At 40.0% G+C, this 19,066-nt stretch overlaps 1 protein-coding gene across 3 annotated transcripts in view; it reads right to left on the bottom strand.

The window, feature by feature from the left end:
- The window catches only part of EGFL6 (EGF like domain multiple 6), a 64,828-nt gene that overhangs the window by 12,702 nt on the left and 33,060 nt on the right, over nt 1-19,066 (bottom strand). For all 3 annotated transcript variants that reach the window (XM_015126983.3, XM_015126984.3, XM_028841961.2), the window contains 5 exons: nt 16,654-16,773; nt 13,602-13,736; nt 11,669-11,791; nt 2,950-3,273; nt 1,771-1,851 (listed from right to left, as the gene is read on the bottom strand). In XM_015126983.3, the coding sequence (XP_014982469.2) occupies nt 1,771-1,851; nt 2,950-3,273; nt 11,669-11,791; nt 13,602-13,736; nt 16,654-16,773 (783 nt within the window). The remainder of the gene's footprint in view (nt 1-1,770; nt 1,852-2,949; nt 3,274-11,668; nt 11,792-13,601; nt 13,737-16,653; nt 16,774-19,066) is intronic.

The raw sequence follows: 19,066 nt of genomic DNA, 5'->3' as shown, positions 1-19,066 counted from the left end.
CAAGGCAAACAACCAGTGGAAGAGTTGCAGTACACATCTGAATCTTCCGGTTGGGACTGAGCTTTCTAGGACAACTTACTCAAGGACTGTTGAAATTACAGGGTCATATGGTCATGTGCAAAATTTTAACCTTTCTGTGTTTCATTAGGAATCATGGAATAGAAAATAAACTAAGAAATCTGGTGGTTGGGATCCAAAGAGGAGTCAATGGATTCCTTCATGTCACTTAACAAGGGTAGGCAGAGTTTGGGCAGAACTTGTGAGCACCTGGAGAATGCAGCTTACCCCCTGTACAATGAAATATTTCCTTTCTAACCAGGAAAATAGGCAATAAGTTGTCTACTGCAGAGAAATAAAAACAGAATACTTAAGAGAAATATGGAAGAAAACAAAATGCCTGTAGGAGCTGGGTCATGGGTTACTAGGCTTTGAAGAGTGTTAGTAGAAGCTTCTCAGATACAATTCAGAGGACTGCATTAGAGAGGTACTTTTTTTGCAGTGGAGATGGTCCTGTAAATGAAAGGGATAGGACGGGGCAATGTACTCACAGGGTAAACACAAAAGGGAATCAATTAGCACAAGGTTATGCTAATCTTTTACTTACCACATGTATAGTGGTAAGTAAAAGGAAGTTTGAAAAGGAAAAGGTTATGCTAATGTTTTACTTACCACATGTATAGTGGTAAGTGAAAGAAAATTAGAAAATGAAAGAGATGATCAAGGCATTCATACTTATACCAAGTGAAAGGTATAAATATATAAACGGGCTTTTCCCTGACGTATGTGTAACTTGTCATGAGTGGTGAATGTTCTAAATAAACCAAGAGGAATTAGGGATCATGCCCAAGAAACTCCAGATTATGAGGCTTTGGTAGAATGATCGCAAAAATGGTCCTGATTTTTATCCCTCTCTGTATCCACTCTCTTTGTATGACTTCACAGCTCCTTCCACAACCTTGAAGTCTACATTGGCCTTGTGACTTGGCTTGGCCAATAGAATATGGCGGAAGTGATGTTGTACCATTTCTGGGCCTAGACCTAAAAATATCTTGTGTGCTGTTGCTCTCTTTCTTGAAACCCTGCTGTTGCCTCATGAGAAAAAGCTTGGACTAGCCTGCTGGAGGATGAGAGACCACATGGAGCAGAGCTGAGTGAGTCCAATCCTCCCAACTGAGGCCTCGGGCATGTGAGAAAGCATGGCCAAGATCAGCAAAATCACGAAGCGGGCCCACAACTGACTGTATGTGGACACATGGGTGAACCCACGCAGCCTAGCTCAGAGCAGCAGAACCGTCCAGCCAACCCATAGACTCATATGCAAAAACAAATATTTATTGTTGTGGGCCACTGAGGGCTTGTGGTTGTTTGTTACACAGCATTATTATGGCAATACGTAACTGATATAGGCACTTTGGGCCAAATTTAGTACATGAGGACTTTCAGGTTGTGGGTCCTCAGGCAGCCGAATTGAAGAAAATATGTAAGTTTCTCCCATCTCCATATATACAGTCTGGCTTCAACCATTCACTCTCAGCATCAGGTGGGAGTGGTGGGGAGAAGAGAATAGCCTTACTATATTTCAATCATTAGTACCAATCACACAAGGACCTACTGTTTTAATACTGGCACTGTGTGTGTGATGTAATGATTTTTCCCTTGGGGGTTTATGAATGAAGCAGGGATTCATAAACAATCATTTCACTGTATGAAGAAATGAAAACGACATGGATAACGTGAAAGAGCATACACTTGGGAGAAAGAATTATTTACCTTTATATTCCAGTTTGGAAGTTAGTGCTTTCCTTTGGACCAGAACCAGACCAAATTCACCTGCTTCATTCACCTTAGGGACTAATAAAGAACACTTGGTCAGTTAAGAAAAAAACCTTAAAGCCCACATGCTCAGAAGGTATGAATCAAATGACCAAACAAAGAAGGTTAGATCATGTATTCTAATTACAGAATATATTAGAGCAGTGTTTCCCTAACATTTCCAGATAATTCACATTGGATCCAGTTTCCTCATCTAGAACATCTTTTCCAGATATTTCCTTGGATGAAGTAGGCATCTACACTCTTGATACATCCCTTCTTACTAGGTTTTGGAAATATGTTTCTTTTTTTCTTTTTTCAAGATTTTTCACTCTCTATTAAGACAGAGAATGTCATTAATAGAGATTCTTGGATGGGTGGGCCTGTGTCTACTTTTCCTTTGGTTAAATCCATCTGGCATCTGTATATATGACCACCAGTCACAGAGCCAAGACTAGACAAGGCAAAATACAGAGGAAGCAACAAATGCCCAGCCAGAATGAATGGGAAAGTCTCAGTGTGGAGATGCAGGGTGGGTTAATATGGAAACCCTCCTGGGGAGACTGAGCCTTATAGTGGGTTCTGCACAGCAACCAGTGAAAAGGGAGTTATGGCAGTTCTCTAGTTCACGTAGAAAACTGAAGCTCCATAAAATTTGTCCTCCTACATTTGTCGATTTTGGCTTTTAAAATCATAACCACACAACTGTGAGGTTCCATTTTCTTAGACTAGGCCTGTAAAAGTGCCTTCGAGAAGTAAAAAGGTAGAGCTTAGCTGATCCATGTGGTGAACCTCTCTTTGATTTGGGGGCATGCCTCATGGAGAGCTGGGCAGCCAAACCACTGCCCTTGCAGGACAAGCAGGCTTCCTTGGCTGGAAGCTAGAAGAGGAGGTCTGTGTCAAATAGGAAACCCCCCAGGTAGGGGAACAGGACCTCCCCTCTTTGGTTCCTAGAGCAGCAGGTTTGATTGGGTATCTGCAGAAGGTGTTCGTTTCTAGACTTTACAGAGAATGTTGCTTCTCAGGACCCAACCCATTTTACTTAAGCTGTGAAACCGGCTTTTTGTCTTCTTTCATTTGCCAGGATAAATTGCAATTCATTGTTCATAAAACATATAAAATAAAAATAACACTCACAAAACACATCTCCTCGCAGGCTTCGCTCCTCTATGTCATTCTTCAGGGCTTTCTCTTCTCTTTTCTCCTCCTCAAGCCCCTCTTTCATTTTCTCTTCATTCCCTTTTTTATCTCCATGAGAGTTTCCACCTCTGGAAACACTGTCTTCATAGTTGAAGGGTTGCAAGTTCACCTTAGGTGTAGGAGTACTGGTGGGTTCTGGGGTAACATTTTTAATTTTTACCTTCTTTTTCATGCTGTTTTTGTGAGCAAGCAACTTCTTGATTCTGTCTTTGATGGTACCAGGTGCTCTGAGGACTTCCTTCACAGAATTTTGAGGGATAGCTAAAACAAATAAGAGGCAAGATATTCCAAATTGGCAGATAATTAAATTACTCACAAAAATGGAGCATTTAAAAAGTGCTGAAGTGTAGTAAGTGAATGCTTCCAGAATGAAACCACATGAGGCTCTACCATTTGATAAATTAGGAATAACTATATTTGTATCTGTTTTAAGCAGTTCCAGTGTTATGGTAGTTATCTTAATTACCTTTTGTTGCTTTTGTTTTGCTTCAGAGACCACTTTAGTGAAACACCTACTACTACCCAGTTGGGCTACAGATCCCAAAGACATGGATTTGCCAGGGTCGTCTAATATTTCTGCTTTCATTGTGGTATTCTTCAAAACCGGTATTGTCCTGATAGCCCTATAGATTTGTCCAAATTTGATGTTCAAAAATTACAGCTACAGCATTAGGTTGAACCATATAAATTGCTAATAATGGACCATTTGTGACCTACAAAAATGGTAACTTATGGTGCAAAATACACATACCCAATTTTCTTTCTACCTTTGAATTTTTTTCACCTCAGTCAACCATTATCTAAAGCTAAATGATTTTATTTATTAAATATTTCAGAGAGGCTTCTATACTTACTATTTTTCATTCATTTTCTATTTCTCACCGCAAAAGTAAATTACTTTAAAAATGTACCTGTAGATAAATTCTTCTTATCCCTTAGTGGACTAATGACCCTTGGAAGAAAAACGTTGGTGTCAAAGAACTCAAGAGGTACAAAAAATTCATTTAGTCCAGGACTCTTGTCTTGTTGATGAGGCAACTGGGTGTTATGTGACTTGCCCAAAGTCACTCATCATGCTAGGGACAGAGCTAAGATTTGGGAGTAGAGCATATGAATGACTTTTTTTCTTTCCTTTCTTTTTTTTCTTTTTCTTTTCTTTTTCTTTTTTTTTTTTTTGAGACAGAGCTTCACTCTTGTTGCCCAGGCTGGAGTGCAGTGGCACGATCTTGGCTCACTGCAGTCTCCCCCTCCTGGGTTCAAGCGATTATCCTGCCACAGCCTCCTGAGTAGCTGGGATTACAGGTGCATGCCACCACACCCAGGTAATTTTTGTATTTTCAGTAGAGACGGGATTTCGCCATGTTGGCCAGGCTGGTCTTGAACCCCTGACCTCAGGTGATCCACCCGCCTCGGCCTCCCAAAGTGTTGGGATTGCAGGGTGAGCCACTGCGCCTGGCCATGAATGACTCTTTTTCCATTCCTATTTCTATGATAGATTTATTCCTGCTTGAAGATTAAGGTTACTTTTCTCTAGGAATGTTTCAAATTCCTTGAGATCTATAATTCAAAGATATATGTTTCCTTTTCAGGGATATACTCATGATAATTCAGAATATCCAACTGATGTAAAGAAGTAATTAATTTTTTAAAAATTAAAAACACTGATATTTAAAATCAAATATATTGTCTCACTATAAAATATCTAGGCATGTACTAGTCTAAGACTAAGCAAGAAAGGGTCTAATAACACCTCAATCAATTCACTTAATTCTATTATTTGGATATAGTTTAGAGAGAAATGAAATGATGGGGTAGACATTAATTTTGATGCCTAAAAAGAGTACTATAAAAAATTGGAGTGGGATTTTATTAGAATATTTTTCTTGACAATGTTTTAACTTCTTCTCCTGCTTTGTTCCTTCTTCATCATTTGGCTGATTCAATCTATGTCAAAGTAGTAGAAAAATAAACAAGGAGAAGTCCACAATATTTGGGGTAACCAAAAGGGGAAAAGTGCTTTGAAAATATGTATGCTCTTAATTAATACATTGCTTTTACTTTGGAATCAAAAGAGCAAGATTTTTCTTTTCAATGAAATATTCTAGTTATTTCTCATTGTGACAGCCTGACTATAGGTACAAAACCAACATGTGCTAATACAAGTAATGCATCATTACTCATTTTCCTGACCTTCAGATAGCTTGTTTCAGCTACTTTGCCAGAAGTTGCATGTTAAGTTATGACTGTAATGTGTGATCATATATAGACCTTCCTCTGGAGGCCCCACTGTAATTCTGTCCATGGTTGACTGCATCTTTCCCCAGTACCCGGCAAGAAAAATTAACAGGAAACCCCTATTCCCTGCAAATTTCCTTTTTGCAATCAGTAACATGAAACTAAAGACCTTTAATAAATAACGAGGAAAGGGTTTCAACTCACACCAGGCAAACCTAAACATCTGCTTTCAGTTTCTGCTTTGAAGTTTCAAATGTTCCTATTGAAAAGAAACAACAACTAAAACATCATAATCTTGATAGTGTTGACAATTTCATTCTCTTATTATGTAAAGAGAAAGCTGGGCAAGGATAAAAATGCACTTTAATGATATGCATATGCATAAGTAGATTTGGATTTATCTAGGTATCACTGTTTCAAATTTGACATTATGATGGTTTTCTCTTAAAGATTTAGTGATTATTGCCTCATCTTTTTGAGAATATAAAAATGTGGGAGGGGCCAGGCATGGTGGCTCATGCCTGTAATCCCAGCACTTTGGGAAGCCAAGGCAGGCAGATCACTTGAGGTCAGGAGTTTGAGACCAGCCTGGCCAACATACACAGTGAAACACAGTCTCTACCAAAAATACAAAAATTAGCTAGGAGTGGTGGCAGGTGCCTGTAATCCCAGCTACTCAGGAGGCTGAGGCAAGAGAATTGCTTGATCTCAGGAGGCAGAGGTTGCAGTGAGCCGAGATCACACTACTACTCTCCAGCCTGGGCAACAGAGTGAGACTCCATATCAAAAAAAAAAAAAAAAAAAAAAAAAGAGGGAGTTGCAGTAGGAGTGTCTTTGGTGCACATTTGGGCAACTCAGATATAAAACTTAGGAATTTCAAAGTCTTCAGGTTCACAGGCCAGTTTTTTGTAAAGTTGACAATTTCTCTTGGGAGGGATTTGAGATGTCTCCCAACACCCATGTTGTCAAACACTTCTACCAACCTGAAAACCCTAATTTTAATTTCATGTCTTTGGAATAAAACTTTATAGAAGATCACTCTTAGGTGAGAATATCTTACCCAGGAGGAATATGACTTTGACATTCATTCAACTGTGCTTAGTTCATTAGATGATCTGTCATCTGGGAGGAGAAAAGTTCTACTAATCTGAGCTTTGGACACAGTCCTGGAAGAAGAAGCTTAATCACGGATGAGAAATGTATTCCAGCATGGGACCCAGGAAACAGGAAGGGGCTAGGATGGAACAAAAGATGAGCCAAGAGAGTTTGCTGGGGAGGACAAACTCTGTGAGTTCTCCATCACAGAGGATCAACCAATTGGTCATGAACACACCTGTCCTGTGTTTAAGCAGATAATCCTGAAGCCCAGTTTCCTAAGTTTGACTCCTAGCTCCCACATCTTCTAGCCATATGTCCTCAAGTGAATAATTAACTTCTCTTTGCCTCAGTCTCTCCATTTATAAAATTGGGATAAGAATAGGTTTTTTTGGGAGGCTTAAATGGGTGAACACACATCGATTACTAAGATTAGTGCTTGGCACACACTCAACATGTGTGCTATTTTTAGCATTCATCACCCGAATGTTTAAAATCTTTTCCAGAGTTAGAAAAATTCCCAGGCCATATATCCAAATTTCTAATGTTTACAATTGAAGAAAAAAAATGCGGATGGCCTGCTTGTACCAAAGCCCATATTCTTGACTACACACTATACAAACTGAATTAAGCCATAAGCATATTTTTAGTGACTAAAGAAGCTGCTTTTCAATAGAAATGATTGTTGAATTTTGGTAAGGAGGGCTTTGTCACTATTACTCCTACTCCTAGCACATGCTTATTGAGCATTTCATATATTCTGGACTGGTGCTGAGCTCTTTAGATGGATGTTTACTTATTCTGTATGAATAAATTTAATCATCAAAACAATATTAAGGGCTAGATACTATCATCCATATTTTACAGGTGTGGAAACTGAGGCACTGAAAGATTAAATAATTTGTTCTTGGTCCACAGGTAGTAGGCTAGCGAGTCAGGAATCAAGCTAAGGTAATATGATTCCAGAAGCTGTGCCCCTGGTAAGCCAATGGCAGTTTCCTTTCCTAAGTTGACTGTTACTCCCCAAATTGGGTATCATCTGGGTTTTGATTTTCTTAGAATGAGGTGTAGCTGCTGTCAAATCAAGACCAAATTATCTGGCAGTATATTATTAATACTTATATTAGAACAGTGGAACATATATACATCTACATTTAGGGTGCTTCTTCCTTTAGGTATAGAGAGGGGGTTAGGATAATTTAACTCTTTTTCCATATTGCAATGTACAGTCTGAACTTTTCAAAACAATGAACTTAATAAAAGTTGCTACATCAATGCCATATATATATACACACAATGCCATATATATATATACACACACATATATATATATATTTATGGAGATGGAGTCTTGCTCTGTTGCCCAGGCTGGAGTGCAGTGGTGCAATCTCAGCTTACTGCCATCTCTGCTTCCTGGCTTCAAGCAATTCTCCTACCTCAACCTCTCGAGTAGCTGGGACTACAGGCGCACACCACCATGCCTGGCTAATTTTTTGTATTTTAGTAGAGACGGGGTTTTACCATGTCGCCCAGGCTGGTCTCGAACACCTGAGCTCAGGCAATCCACCTGCCTCAGCCTCCCAAAGTGCTAGGACTACAGGCATGAGTCATAGTGCCCGGCCTATGCCCTATATTATATAACAGCAATTTATGTGCATACAAATGTATTTTGTAATATAACATTTTATAATGTTTTATAATGCTGAACGCTAACTAGATGTAATTTTCTCATTTTTGTTTTTATGACTCTTATATGTACATAAGAGTGGATTTTGGGGCATCTTTCTTTAAGCAATGAGTGTTAAGACCTTGTTAAGATGAATTTTCAATAGTAGCATGGCTGTTTATTTCATGGAGAATTAAAGCAAAATGAAAAGGGTTGGACAATATGGTGAATGACTCAAAGATAGTTTTCTCCTTTAAATAAACATTCCAGTGAAAGACTAAAGAAATAATTTAGCTGCAGAATGGACAACAAAATGCATAATTTTCAGATATTGAATAGAACAGTGTGATAAATTTGAGGTTTCAAAGAATAAAGACAATTTTTTACCCCAAAATAAATTTGGATGGTCCAAGAAAAACAGACATTTTCTTGACACAAGAAATGTTTGTGTTGATGTGGGACTTACAATTTCAAAGCACTGAGTTACAATATAGAAAACACAGGCTGCAAACAACTACCTAATTGCATGCTTAAAGATGTTGCCTTCATTTTAACATTAATAATACATTGCAGTTTCAAGGGGATCAAATGACGAGGAAGAAAGATGGCTCCAGGTTTACCCTGGGCCTTCGATTTTTACACCTAGGGGTAGGAGAGTGGGTATGTGGGGGTGAGTTGCCCACTTACTGAAACAGATGCTTTCCTGAGGTATCTTTTTTTGTATGCACAGCATTTTCACATTTGACTTTGTGAAATTTCAGAGTGGGTGGCCCTTAACAAACAGCTGATTGAAATGATACTAATAACAATAACAATCACAATCACAGCTAACTTTAATGAGCATCTACTATGTGGTCCTGCTAAACTAAACTCTCTCTATATCACCTCATTTAAACCTCACAATGAACCTCTGCGAGACATATTTGTGTTAGTGTGGGTTCCTCCAAGCAGAGCCTGAGACAAGGATTTGGGTGCAGATGACTTATCTGGAAGGTGATTCCAGGAGGCAGAAACTGGGGAGAGGAGACAGTGAGACAGGAAGAGAGAAAAGCCAAAAGATGGTGCTTAGATGGACAGGTAATCGCTGTGGGTAAGTGGGGCTCAGTCCTGCTGGGGACATCTGGCAGCCAATGTAGAACACACCTCAGAACTGCTGCACCCCGTGAAGTGGAAGCTGGAGTATTTATCCAGAGACTCCTGTCAGAGAGAGAGCACTGCTAGAGATATACATGCAACTGTCTACCCTGCCTCACTAGGATTAGGGAGCTCCAAGGGACTGTGGACTAGCCCATTACAAGAACTCACCACAGTACTACCATAAACCCCATTTTGAATAGGAGGAAACTGAGCTTAGAGAGGTTAAGAAATTTGCTAAAGGTCACAGCCAGCATGGGGCAGAGCTAAGATTTAAATTCAGGCCTTCCCAACCTGGAATGCACATGTTCAAATTTGGTGGCATAAAGGAGCTTTGAGCACAGGTCCCTTGGGCACTCATCCAATATGGAAAACTGATTTATTCAGTCTCCTCTCTGGGGGCCTCCCAAGGTTATGGTGTCCTTCCCCCCAACCTACCTATGCACAGCCCTGCCTGGGCAGCCAATTTCTCTCTCTCTGAATCAAGTTTCAGAAGGACATCATTGGATACTTCCATCTAGAGGGATAGAAGCCATGTCAACCAGTTGCTGGACACTAAGTGGTCATTTATTACCATCTCCAGCCCAATGCAGGAATCCGTCTCAGAGCCCCCAGACTGCAAGCCAGGAGCAGTGGAATGTCCCTACTCCGTGGGGTTCCCTGCTCCACTCTTAAATACCTAGCAGCCATTTTTAAGAGAGAATGTAACCTCCACCCACTGGACTTAGTTTGCTTGGGAAAGCCACTTTTATTTCATATTTCTTAAAATATTTACAGGCACAATTTATTCTTTTCCATACTATATTTCCCAGACTAAATGCTGCCCTGTTCTTTTGGCAGTCCTTCACAGAATTTGATTTCCAGACTCATTTTCTTTGGTTATATTCTTTTATACATACTCTTGTCCAGTGGTGCTCAACACTAGCCCACTGGGGTACTGTGAACCTTTTATGGGTGTGGCGCTAAATGTCTAGCATGGTACATACAGTTTATTTTTGTATGACTGAGTGGACACTGTTACAGTCATTTGGAGCATTGGTCAGATGGGGGTATGGAATGTGACGTAAGTCAATATTTATTGAACATGCAGGAACTCTGCTAAGGGGTATATAACAGAGTTGAATCAGGACAGTCAACAAGTCTAGTCACACTATAAGCCAGTGCTAAAAGGGTCATGACCAGAGGGATAAACCTGGATGACTTTATTTATTTATTTATTTATTTTAATTTTTTGAGACACAGTCTTACTCTGTTGCCCAGGCTGGAGTGCAGTGGTGCGATCTCGGCTCACTGCAAACTCTGCCTCCCAAGTTCAAGCAATTCTTGTGCCTCAGCCTCCCGAGTAGTTGAGATTAAAGATGTGCACCACCATGCCTGGCTAATTTTTTTGTATTTTTAGTAGGGACAGGGTTTCACGATGTTGGCCAGGCTGGTCTTGAACTCCTGACCTTAGGTGATCTGCCCCCCTGGGCCTCCCAAAGTGCTAGGATTACAAGTGTGAGCCACCACACCCAGCCGAACCTGGATGATTGTTTACTAAGGAAGTGACTGTGCTGTAATCATAGCTGCCTTGCCTTGGAAGACATTCCTGGTATTCACCAAGATTTCTAGTTTTCTTCTCTTTTGGGCACACAGCAAGTTTATTATTATTTTTGTCCCTTGACGTTAGATACTTCCAAGTTGAATAAACTAACAGCTGGTGCATGATTGCCCATGCTTCTTTCTCTGCTGTGACAAACCCTAAGGCCTTGAATTGAGACCATGGTACCATAAAATGATGGGGCCTCTATCAGTCTGTGTCCTTAAGTGACTGTATTGAGAAGAAACCCCCGAAAAATTCTCTTTGGACGTATTACTTGAGTGAGAAATAAACCTTTATTGTTGTTGTAGTTATTAATAGCAGTGACATTTTATTGTTAGATGTCTGGTTTATAAATTTAAAGTTTTAACGAAAAGTATTAAATAATTCATCAGCAAGAACAATGGAACTCTCTGCTATATACATTAAAACAAGTGGATCCAGCCTTGAGGATGACAGATAAAATGATCATACTTTAATGAAGATCAGCTTCATCATACTTTGTTTTGGCTCTGCATTCTGGAAAATGTCCAGATTCACTTGGTTAAAAAACCTTTGTGGTTTTAAGCCACTGTTAGTTTAGGTTTGCTTGCTACTGCACCATAACTCAGTCTATCCTGATAGATACATTTGCTCAGTGTCTTTTGTCTTTAAATCTTTTGTTCAGTATTTGAAGTATGTCATGGCCAGAAAGATATTCAGTACCCTTGCTGTTCTTTGAGTTTAGTGCCTACAACTTCAGTGAGTATTGGAGATGTGGTCCAATTAGCAAAGAAGAAAAGGCTGAGGCAGAGAGTTAAACACTGCATACATACACAGAGTGAGGATAAGGGAGAGGGAGAGGGAGAGGGAAAGACAAAGAAAGGAGAGAAATAGAGGGAGGAAGGAGATATGGGGAGAACGCTTCATTGGGAATAGCTAAGACACCATGACCAAATGCTACTTACCAGAACACCGAAGTCCATTGCCTTTATATCCCTGCTTGCATTTACACTTGAAGGACCCTTGGGTATTGAAGCAATTGGCATGGTGGCTGCACGTATGGCTATCCATTGTACATTCGTTTATATCTAAAAAAGAACATTCCAGTGAACAACTCTGTGGTACAGGGCTTGCTGAAAAGACTCTCCCTTACACTTGAACAACTGTAGGGTCAAGCACTAAATGCCCCTGACAAACCAAGCGTTGCCTGAGAACTGAGAGGTGTTCAGAACTGCAGGCTCATTGGCCAGCAGCCCTGGCTTTGTTTGCTGCCTGGTATGTAGGGAGTGTTTGCTGCTTCCCTCCCCCACAGCAATTTCATCTCCTGCTTATCAATGCTATTGAAATGTGTAAGATGTTTAGGTTTTTCTCTTAACTTTTTCATCTAACTTAGAACTAAATAACAATATCAGAAAATCAATTCTATATTCAGAAGGTCTTGAAACTCCTAACAAACAAAGGCAAGATCAACTAGGAACCACTGACATCATCTAACTTATAGGCACAGGCATTTTGTTCTAAGACTGCCAGGAAAAAGGGTCAGGCTGGTCTGAGCTTGTCTGCTGGGTTTAGAGGAGGAAAATTTGCCAAATTCCACCCAAGTGAGAGGTTCATTTGCCGTGTTCTCCACCCCATTTTCTATCTATGTATTTGTAGACATATGTGTACAAAATAACCTGATGGTTTTAATTTAGCCACAAAGCTAAGCTCAGACGCTAATCTTAATCACCTTTAAAGTCTCAAAGATTTGTTTCCTTTTGAAGCTTTCCATGTGAATTCCACCCTGTTCTGTGGAACCTCCCCTTAGGTATCAGGAAACAGGATTAAACTCTGTAACACAGCATCATAGGATTACAGGGCTGGTTTGGTCTACAGGAGGGCATGGGGTCCAAGTCCATGAGAAATATGGATTTTATGATCCTCTCTAGGATGGACTTTGTGTTTGAAATTTGAGGGAAGAGCTGTGGAGGCTTCACAAGATGGTTCGAAGAAACCCAGCAATTGAGTGTTGCCCCAATATGATTACACAATATGTGTCCTGGGAAGCCCTGTGTATAGGGTTGAAAGAAATACTATTTTTTCTCAACTATTAGCCTTCCATATCATGCATATACCTTTGTTACACGTGTTATGGGTAGAGAAATCCACAGGGAGCCTGAATTTGCCTTCACTATAGGGCAGGCCCCATCCTACATTATATAAAGGGCAATGGGAATGCATCTAAGGACTCCCCAAATACCCCACCTCACTTGTTCATGGAGGCTTGAAATCCATTCACTAAGGAATAAAATATTTCACATAGATTAGGGCAATAGCTAACTGGTACCAGAATCTTATCAGAGAGTGATTTTGGTAACTGTGGTAAAGGAACATTATATTTGGAGCTTGAACTATGAAAGCGCTGAAAGAGGGGAAAGGAAAAAGCATAGGCCTTCATGTCTCTCATACACTTCTCTAAAGCCACCCCTGATGGAGACTGTTATAAACAGATCACTGAGATCAAGATTAGATAGACCTTGTTATTCTTCCTTTTACCAAATATAAATACTGCTTTATTGTTCCCATTTTTAGATGTGTAACTGGAGATAGAACAAAAAATATAAACAAAACAAAAAGCCAAATTAAAAAGAGTCCCACCAGAATCATCTCAAGATAATCATTTCCACAAGAGAGCTGTATTCCTTACTTTAAATCTTTATTGATCTAGCTTTATAATTGATGTCATTGGAATTCCCTAAATGCCAGACACCTAAAAAAATAGCCTTTCCTTATTGTTAAGCTGGTCAGCACTGTAGATTGTTCAACTAATAGATTGAATTGACATCAAAATATCTGCAGAGAAGGCTCAAAGGTTGGGTGGGGACAGGAAAAAAAGGAAAAGGTGCCATCGAATCTTACCCATACAGTCATATCGGCCACTGATATATTGCAGTTCAAAACCAGTGTGACATTTGCAGTAGTAGCTTCCAAATGTGTTCACACATCTTCGATTGTAGGGACAGATGGCTTTACCAGAGGCACATTCATCAATATCTAGGGTGTAAAACCAGAAGGTGTCAGTGATAGTAAGAAAAGTAGCTGCATGCATGCATGCACTCATACACACACACACACACACACACACACACACACACAGAGCATGTACCATGCATGCACATGCACAGTTTCTTTACCTGGGAAACTGATTATAGTATACTGGTGCCAACATCATATCCTCTGGCAAGTGTTCTAGATCCCCCAGGCACACACACAGCTCTTCACTTTATGTATTTATATTACGTTATACCTCTTTAAGAGGCATTATCTTTCCATAATGTCATTACTTACATTCACATCTTCTGTTAGGCCCTGACTATTCTCAGGCAGGGAGCATGTGTCTGGCACTTGGTACCTATACATTACATGTGTGCTGAGTGAATATTTTCCCCAACTGAGTGATTATTGTATATTGTATAACATATACAATTTTTGAAACTAGAGTCAGATAGCTACACTTTCAGTAAACCAAACACACAGACTTTCATAATTTGCATTTTACAAAATAACTATTTCATGAGTAAGACTGTCCAAGGCCCCTGCAATATTGACTCACAGAAATGTGGCAGTGAAGGCATGCACTTATGCGTAAATTGTGGGTCAGGTGTAATTATGTAATGATGTAATTTTAGCCAACAATAGGTGTGTTGTTCCTTTTCTACCATTGAGAGTCAGATTACAGAGGGCTGACAGCTATGCTGACCAATCCACTAAGACTCAGGCTTGGTTTAACTTTCAGATGTCAAATCAAATAGATGTTAGGTTGTTCTTCTGAACCTGGCTTAAACAGGCAAGTTGGTGTTATCTTACTATTTCCCTTGCAGTCTTTTTTTTTTTTTTTTTTTTTTTTTTTTTTGAGACAAGGCCTGGTCTATCACCCATGCTGGAGTGTAGTGGAACAATCATGGCTCACTACAGCTTCAAACTCCCCAGGCTCAAGTGATCCTCCTACCTTAGCCTCCTGAGTAGCTGGGACTACAAAGCATATGCCACCATGCCTGGCTATTTTTTATTTATTTTTTGTAGAAACAGGATCTGCCTATGTTGCTCAGGCTGGTCTCAAACTCCTGAGTTCAAGCGATCCTCCCACCTCAGCCTCTGGCATAGCTGGGACTACAAGTGCACATCACCATGCTCAGCTATTTTTAACAAACATTTTTTTTTTAATAGAGATGGGGTCTTGCTATATTGCCCAGGCTGGCCTCTTGCATTTTCCAAATACTAAATAAGTGTTGGGTTGAACAAAATTATTTCTGGCGATCATTTTCATGCACATCGTCTTTCCCTTCCAATAAAAATGGCACCCAACAACTCAAAGAGATGGGTGGAAATTTGGATTCAGTTTGGTCAAGAATTAGCCTTGTCATATAAATCTTATTATACTAAAAAGTAGTAAATCCTGTGAACCTAATTAAATATTTGATTATTCTCAAAGAGTAGAGAGAAAATTTTAATTTATATGTATATTTTTAAAAAGCGTTTAACTAATTTAGGATCCATTTGGCTGAGCTTTCTAAATGCAATTTTTTTTACATTATGTATAGTTAGGATAAATAAACATCTAGCACCTTGACTGAAAAGTATTTCTATTGCAGTAAAGAAGATTATGAAATCATACTGATATGTGCTTCTTTAAATCACAGAAGATTAAGAATTCTTTCAACATTCTGATTTGGTTTGATATCCCCCGTTAATGCTAAGTGCTCACTTACTCTAAATATTATGTATATTAGGTGCAATGTAATTAAGTATTATGAGTATATACAATTTGATGGCAATTTTATGGTTGAACATAATTCAAATCCACAAAGGAACCAAAGCACAAAGTGAAAAAAGTGTTGCTTCAGTTACTGAGGGTGCCCTGTGGGTGCTCCATCCACAGCTCCTCAGCATTCAAGTTTCCATACCTGCCAAAGGCTGTTTGCTGCACCTACGACATTGTGCTTTGCTCCCAACCCAGGCCAGGCTGGGAGTGCTGGGGGGTCATGTCCCAGAGCAGCCTCCCATCAATGAAGGGCAGAAGTTGGTGGATGAATATCCAGCACCCCTGCCCCAGAGGGAAAATTCAGGGGCAGCTTCCCTCTGCCTCCCAGAGGTGCCCCCAGCTAATTTAACCTGCTCATCAGATTCACCCAGCATTGGTACTTTCCTTTCCCTGGGTTACTTCCCTACTCCTCAACCAGTGTTTCCTGGGATCACCTCCCAGATCAACTAGTTGCTCAGGGTCAGCTTCTGTGGAACCCAAAACTAAGACACAAAATAGGACAAAGGAGAGCAAGAGAGGAAAGTTCTAAGCCAATGGATTTGACTAAATTCAAAGTTATAAACAAATAATTTTTATGTTCCCTTAATTAATATTATGGACTTAATCTGCTCATTTTCTCCAGTTAAATTAATTATACTTAGTTCATATAACTCAGAGCAAGTTTTAAAGACAACATGAAATTGATTACATGTTAATGTAAATGATATAGAAGGTATATACTATTTTCAATAATGTTGTACCTAAAAAATAAGTAAATGTAGTTTTTCCAGAAAATATTAGCTAGAACCCAGAATAAAGCTCAATGGTCCTTAGGATCTTACTCATTAAATGACAATATATAAGTAGTAGAATTTATATTGGATGGTAATTTAAATAAAATGTACATAGTAAATATACTAAAATTATCTTTATCCCTTTTCTACTATGGCATTAAGGCAATACAAAATAATAGAAAAATGGGTTTTTAGCATCCCAAAGTATGTCTAGAGCATATGTGGCTAAAAGTATCTCAGAAACGGATATAAGTCTGTACTTTTAGAAGTTTGCAATGTCTAGTCAACAAGCTGATTGTGATGAATTAAAAAAGATTCAGTAAAGGGGCAGTCAAGGGAGGAGAAGGAGGAGTAGAGGTGATTCCTGCTGTTGTACCTAGACAGACTCTTCCATTTGGGGCCAGGAGGAGTCCTGAGGATGGACACAGGCACTGTGGCCCTTCTTCTGTGTCTTCACAGCCGTACTGACAGTTTGTCATGGCACATGTCCTAGAGTCTGAAAAAGTAGACAAGGATTAGCCTTTCTCTCTTGAGATGATAAAAAGAGCTTACTAAGAAACTATCACCACATTCTGGGCCATTGAGTGGAACATGTTGCATGGCATTATAGGACAAGTTTCATTGTCTGAGTCCCAAATGGAGAGCCAAAAGGAATCAGTAGGGGTGGCATCTTGGTGACCCCGGGGCTGAATCCTACTCATGGTCTGCTTTCTTGGCCACTTCACTGAATTTGACTGTCTTTAGGCAAGGCATGCACCCCTCAGACTGTATCACTTTCTCCACTTGTGTGTGCTCTAGCTACTCTTTTATGTCACCTGGCTGGCCTCAATAGGTTGAAATGCAACTGCTGATGGAGATTATCAACCTGAGTAATCAGGGTAAAAGAATCTACTCTGGAGATCTCTCTGTTGGGGGAACCAGCCCCCAATATTTTAACATAGGTTCTTTCTGTTTTCCCTAAGTGTTGGTCAGTCTGAGAAATAAAGAGAAAGAGTACAAAGAGAGGAATTTTACATCTGGGCCTCTGGGGGTAACATTACATATCAGTAGGTCTGTGATGTTCCCTGAGCTGCAAAACCAGCAAGTTTTTATTAGAGATTTTAAAAGGGGAGGGGGTGTATGAACAGGGAGTAGGTCACAAAGATCACATGCTTCAAAGGGCAATAAAGGTCACAAGGCAAAGGCAAAATTAGAATTACTGATGAGGGTCTATGTCCTGCGGTGCTGATGAGGGTCTATGTCCCCTGGGCACATATTGTCTTGATAAACATCTTAACAGGAAACAGGGTTCAAGAGCAGAGAACTGGTCTGACCAAAATTTACCAGGCTGGAATTTCTCAATCCTGCTAAGCCTGAGGGTACTGCAGGAGACCAGGGCGTATTTCAGTCCTTATCTCAACAGCATAAGACAGATACTCCCAGAGTAGCCATTTATAGACCTCCCCCTAGGAATGCATTCCTTCCCCAGGGTATTCCTTGCTGGGAAAAGAATTCAGCAATGTCTCTCCTACTCACACGTCCATTTATGGGCTCCCTGCAAGAGGAAAAATATGGCTCTATTCTGCCCATCCCTGCAGGCAGTCAGACCTTATGGTTATCTTCCCTTGTTCCCAGAAAATCGTTGTTATTCTGTTCTTTTTTTAAGGTGCACTGATTTCATATTGTTCAAACACACGTTTTACAATCAATTTGTACAATAGTGATCCTGAGGTGATGTACATGTTCAGCTTATGAAGATAACGGGATTAAGAGATTAAAGTAAAGACAGGTATAAGAAATTATAAAAGCATTAATTTTGGGAACTGATAAATGTCCATGAAATCTTCACAATTCATGTTCCTCTGCCATGGCTCCAGCTGGTCCCTCTGTTTGGGGTCCCTGATTTCCCACAACATCTTTCCATACATATCTAGCCTCAGTGAGAGTCACTTAAGTCACAAGACTTTGTCTTTTAGGTGAACTAAAAGACTGAACTAAAACGTGTGGCAGATATAACTGATCAGTTATCTGAAGACCATTCTGGACTCTTTTCTCTTGCCATTCCCAGCACTGAGGCTTTTCCCAGCTTTCCTTCGGCAAGGAGTGGCCATATGATGCAGTGTGGTCAAAGAGATATAAAAATAAGTCCACTGGAGGAAGTGAGGCTTCTGGAAAAGACATTATGCATGATAAAAAGAGACAGGCATAAAAGAGGCATTGGTTCATTGGCATCACCCGTACCCACTTAGTTTTGTCTACTTGCCATGTGTGTGTGATGTCCAGAGCTAGGGCAGCCATATTGTAACTATGAGGCCACAAGCATGAGAGTAAAATCAATACTCTGAGGATGACAGAGACTGACTCCTTCTTGAACTGCTCTGGAACTGCTTTCCTTCAGCTTTTCAAGTAAATGAGACAATTTACTTGGCTTTTTTGTCACTTGTTGCTAAATATAACTTATCTCACACAAATGCATTTCCATAGCAGCAGCCCAGTATATGTGGATTAGAAATGCAGGGGTGCTAAGAAACTCATATGGTTTCAGCCCAATGTCCACAACAGAGGGGCATGGTGAATGTACTCCCTCCCTCCATTCCCCTCCAGAACATGCCAATCACCCAGCTGGACAAAAGAGACCCAAGGGGTCAGGTGGAATCCAATCAGCATCCAGGAGAGAAGTCTAGGGCTATCTGGACACTTTGACCTATAAACAGGGAGGCACAGGTAACCCCTAGATACACAGAAAGAGACCCAATGTATTGTAACAAACATCTACCTATGATTATATTACTCCTTTATTCTTTCATCTT

This window comes from Macaca mulatta, chromosome X (genome assembly GCF_049350105.2).
Source record: "Macaca mulatta isolate MMU2019108-1 chromosome X, T2T-MMU8v2.0, whole genome shotgun sequence".
In the NCBI taxonomy this organism is placed as follows: domain Eukaryota; kingdom Metazoa; phylum Chordata; class Mammalia; order Primates; family Cercopithecidae; genus Macaca; species Macaca mulatta.
This window is presented reverse-complemented; position numbering and strand designations above follow the sequence as displayed.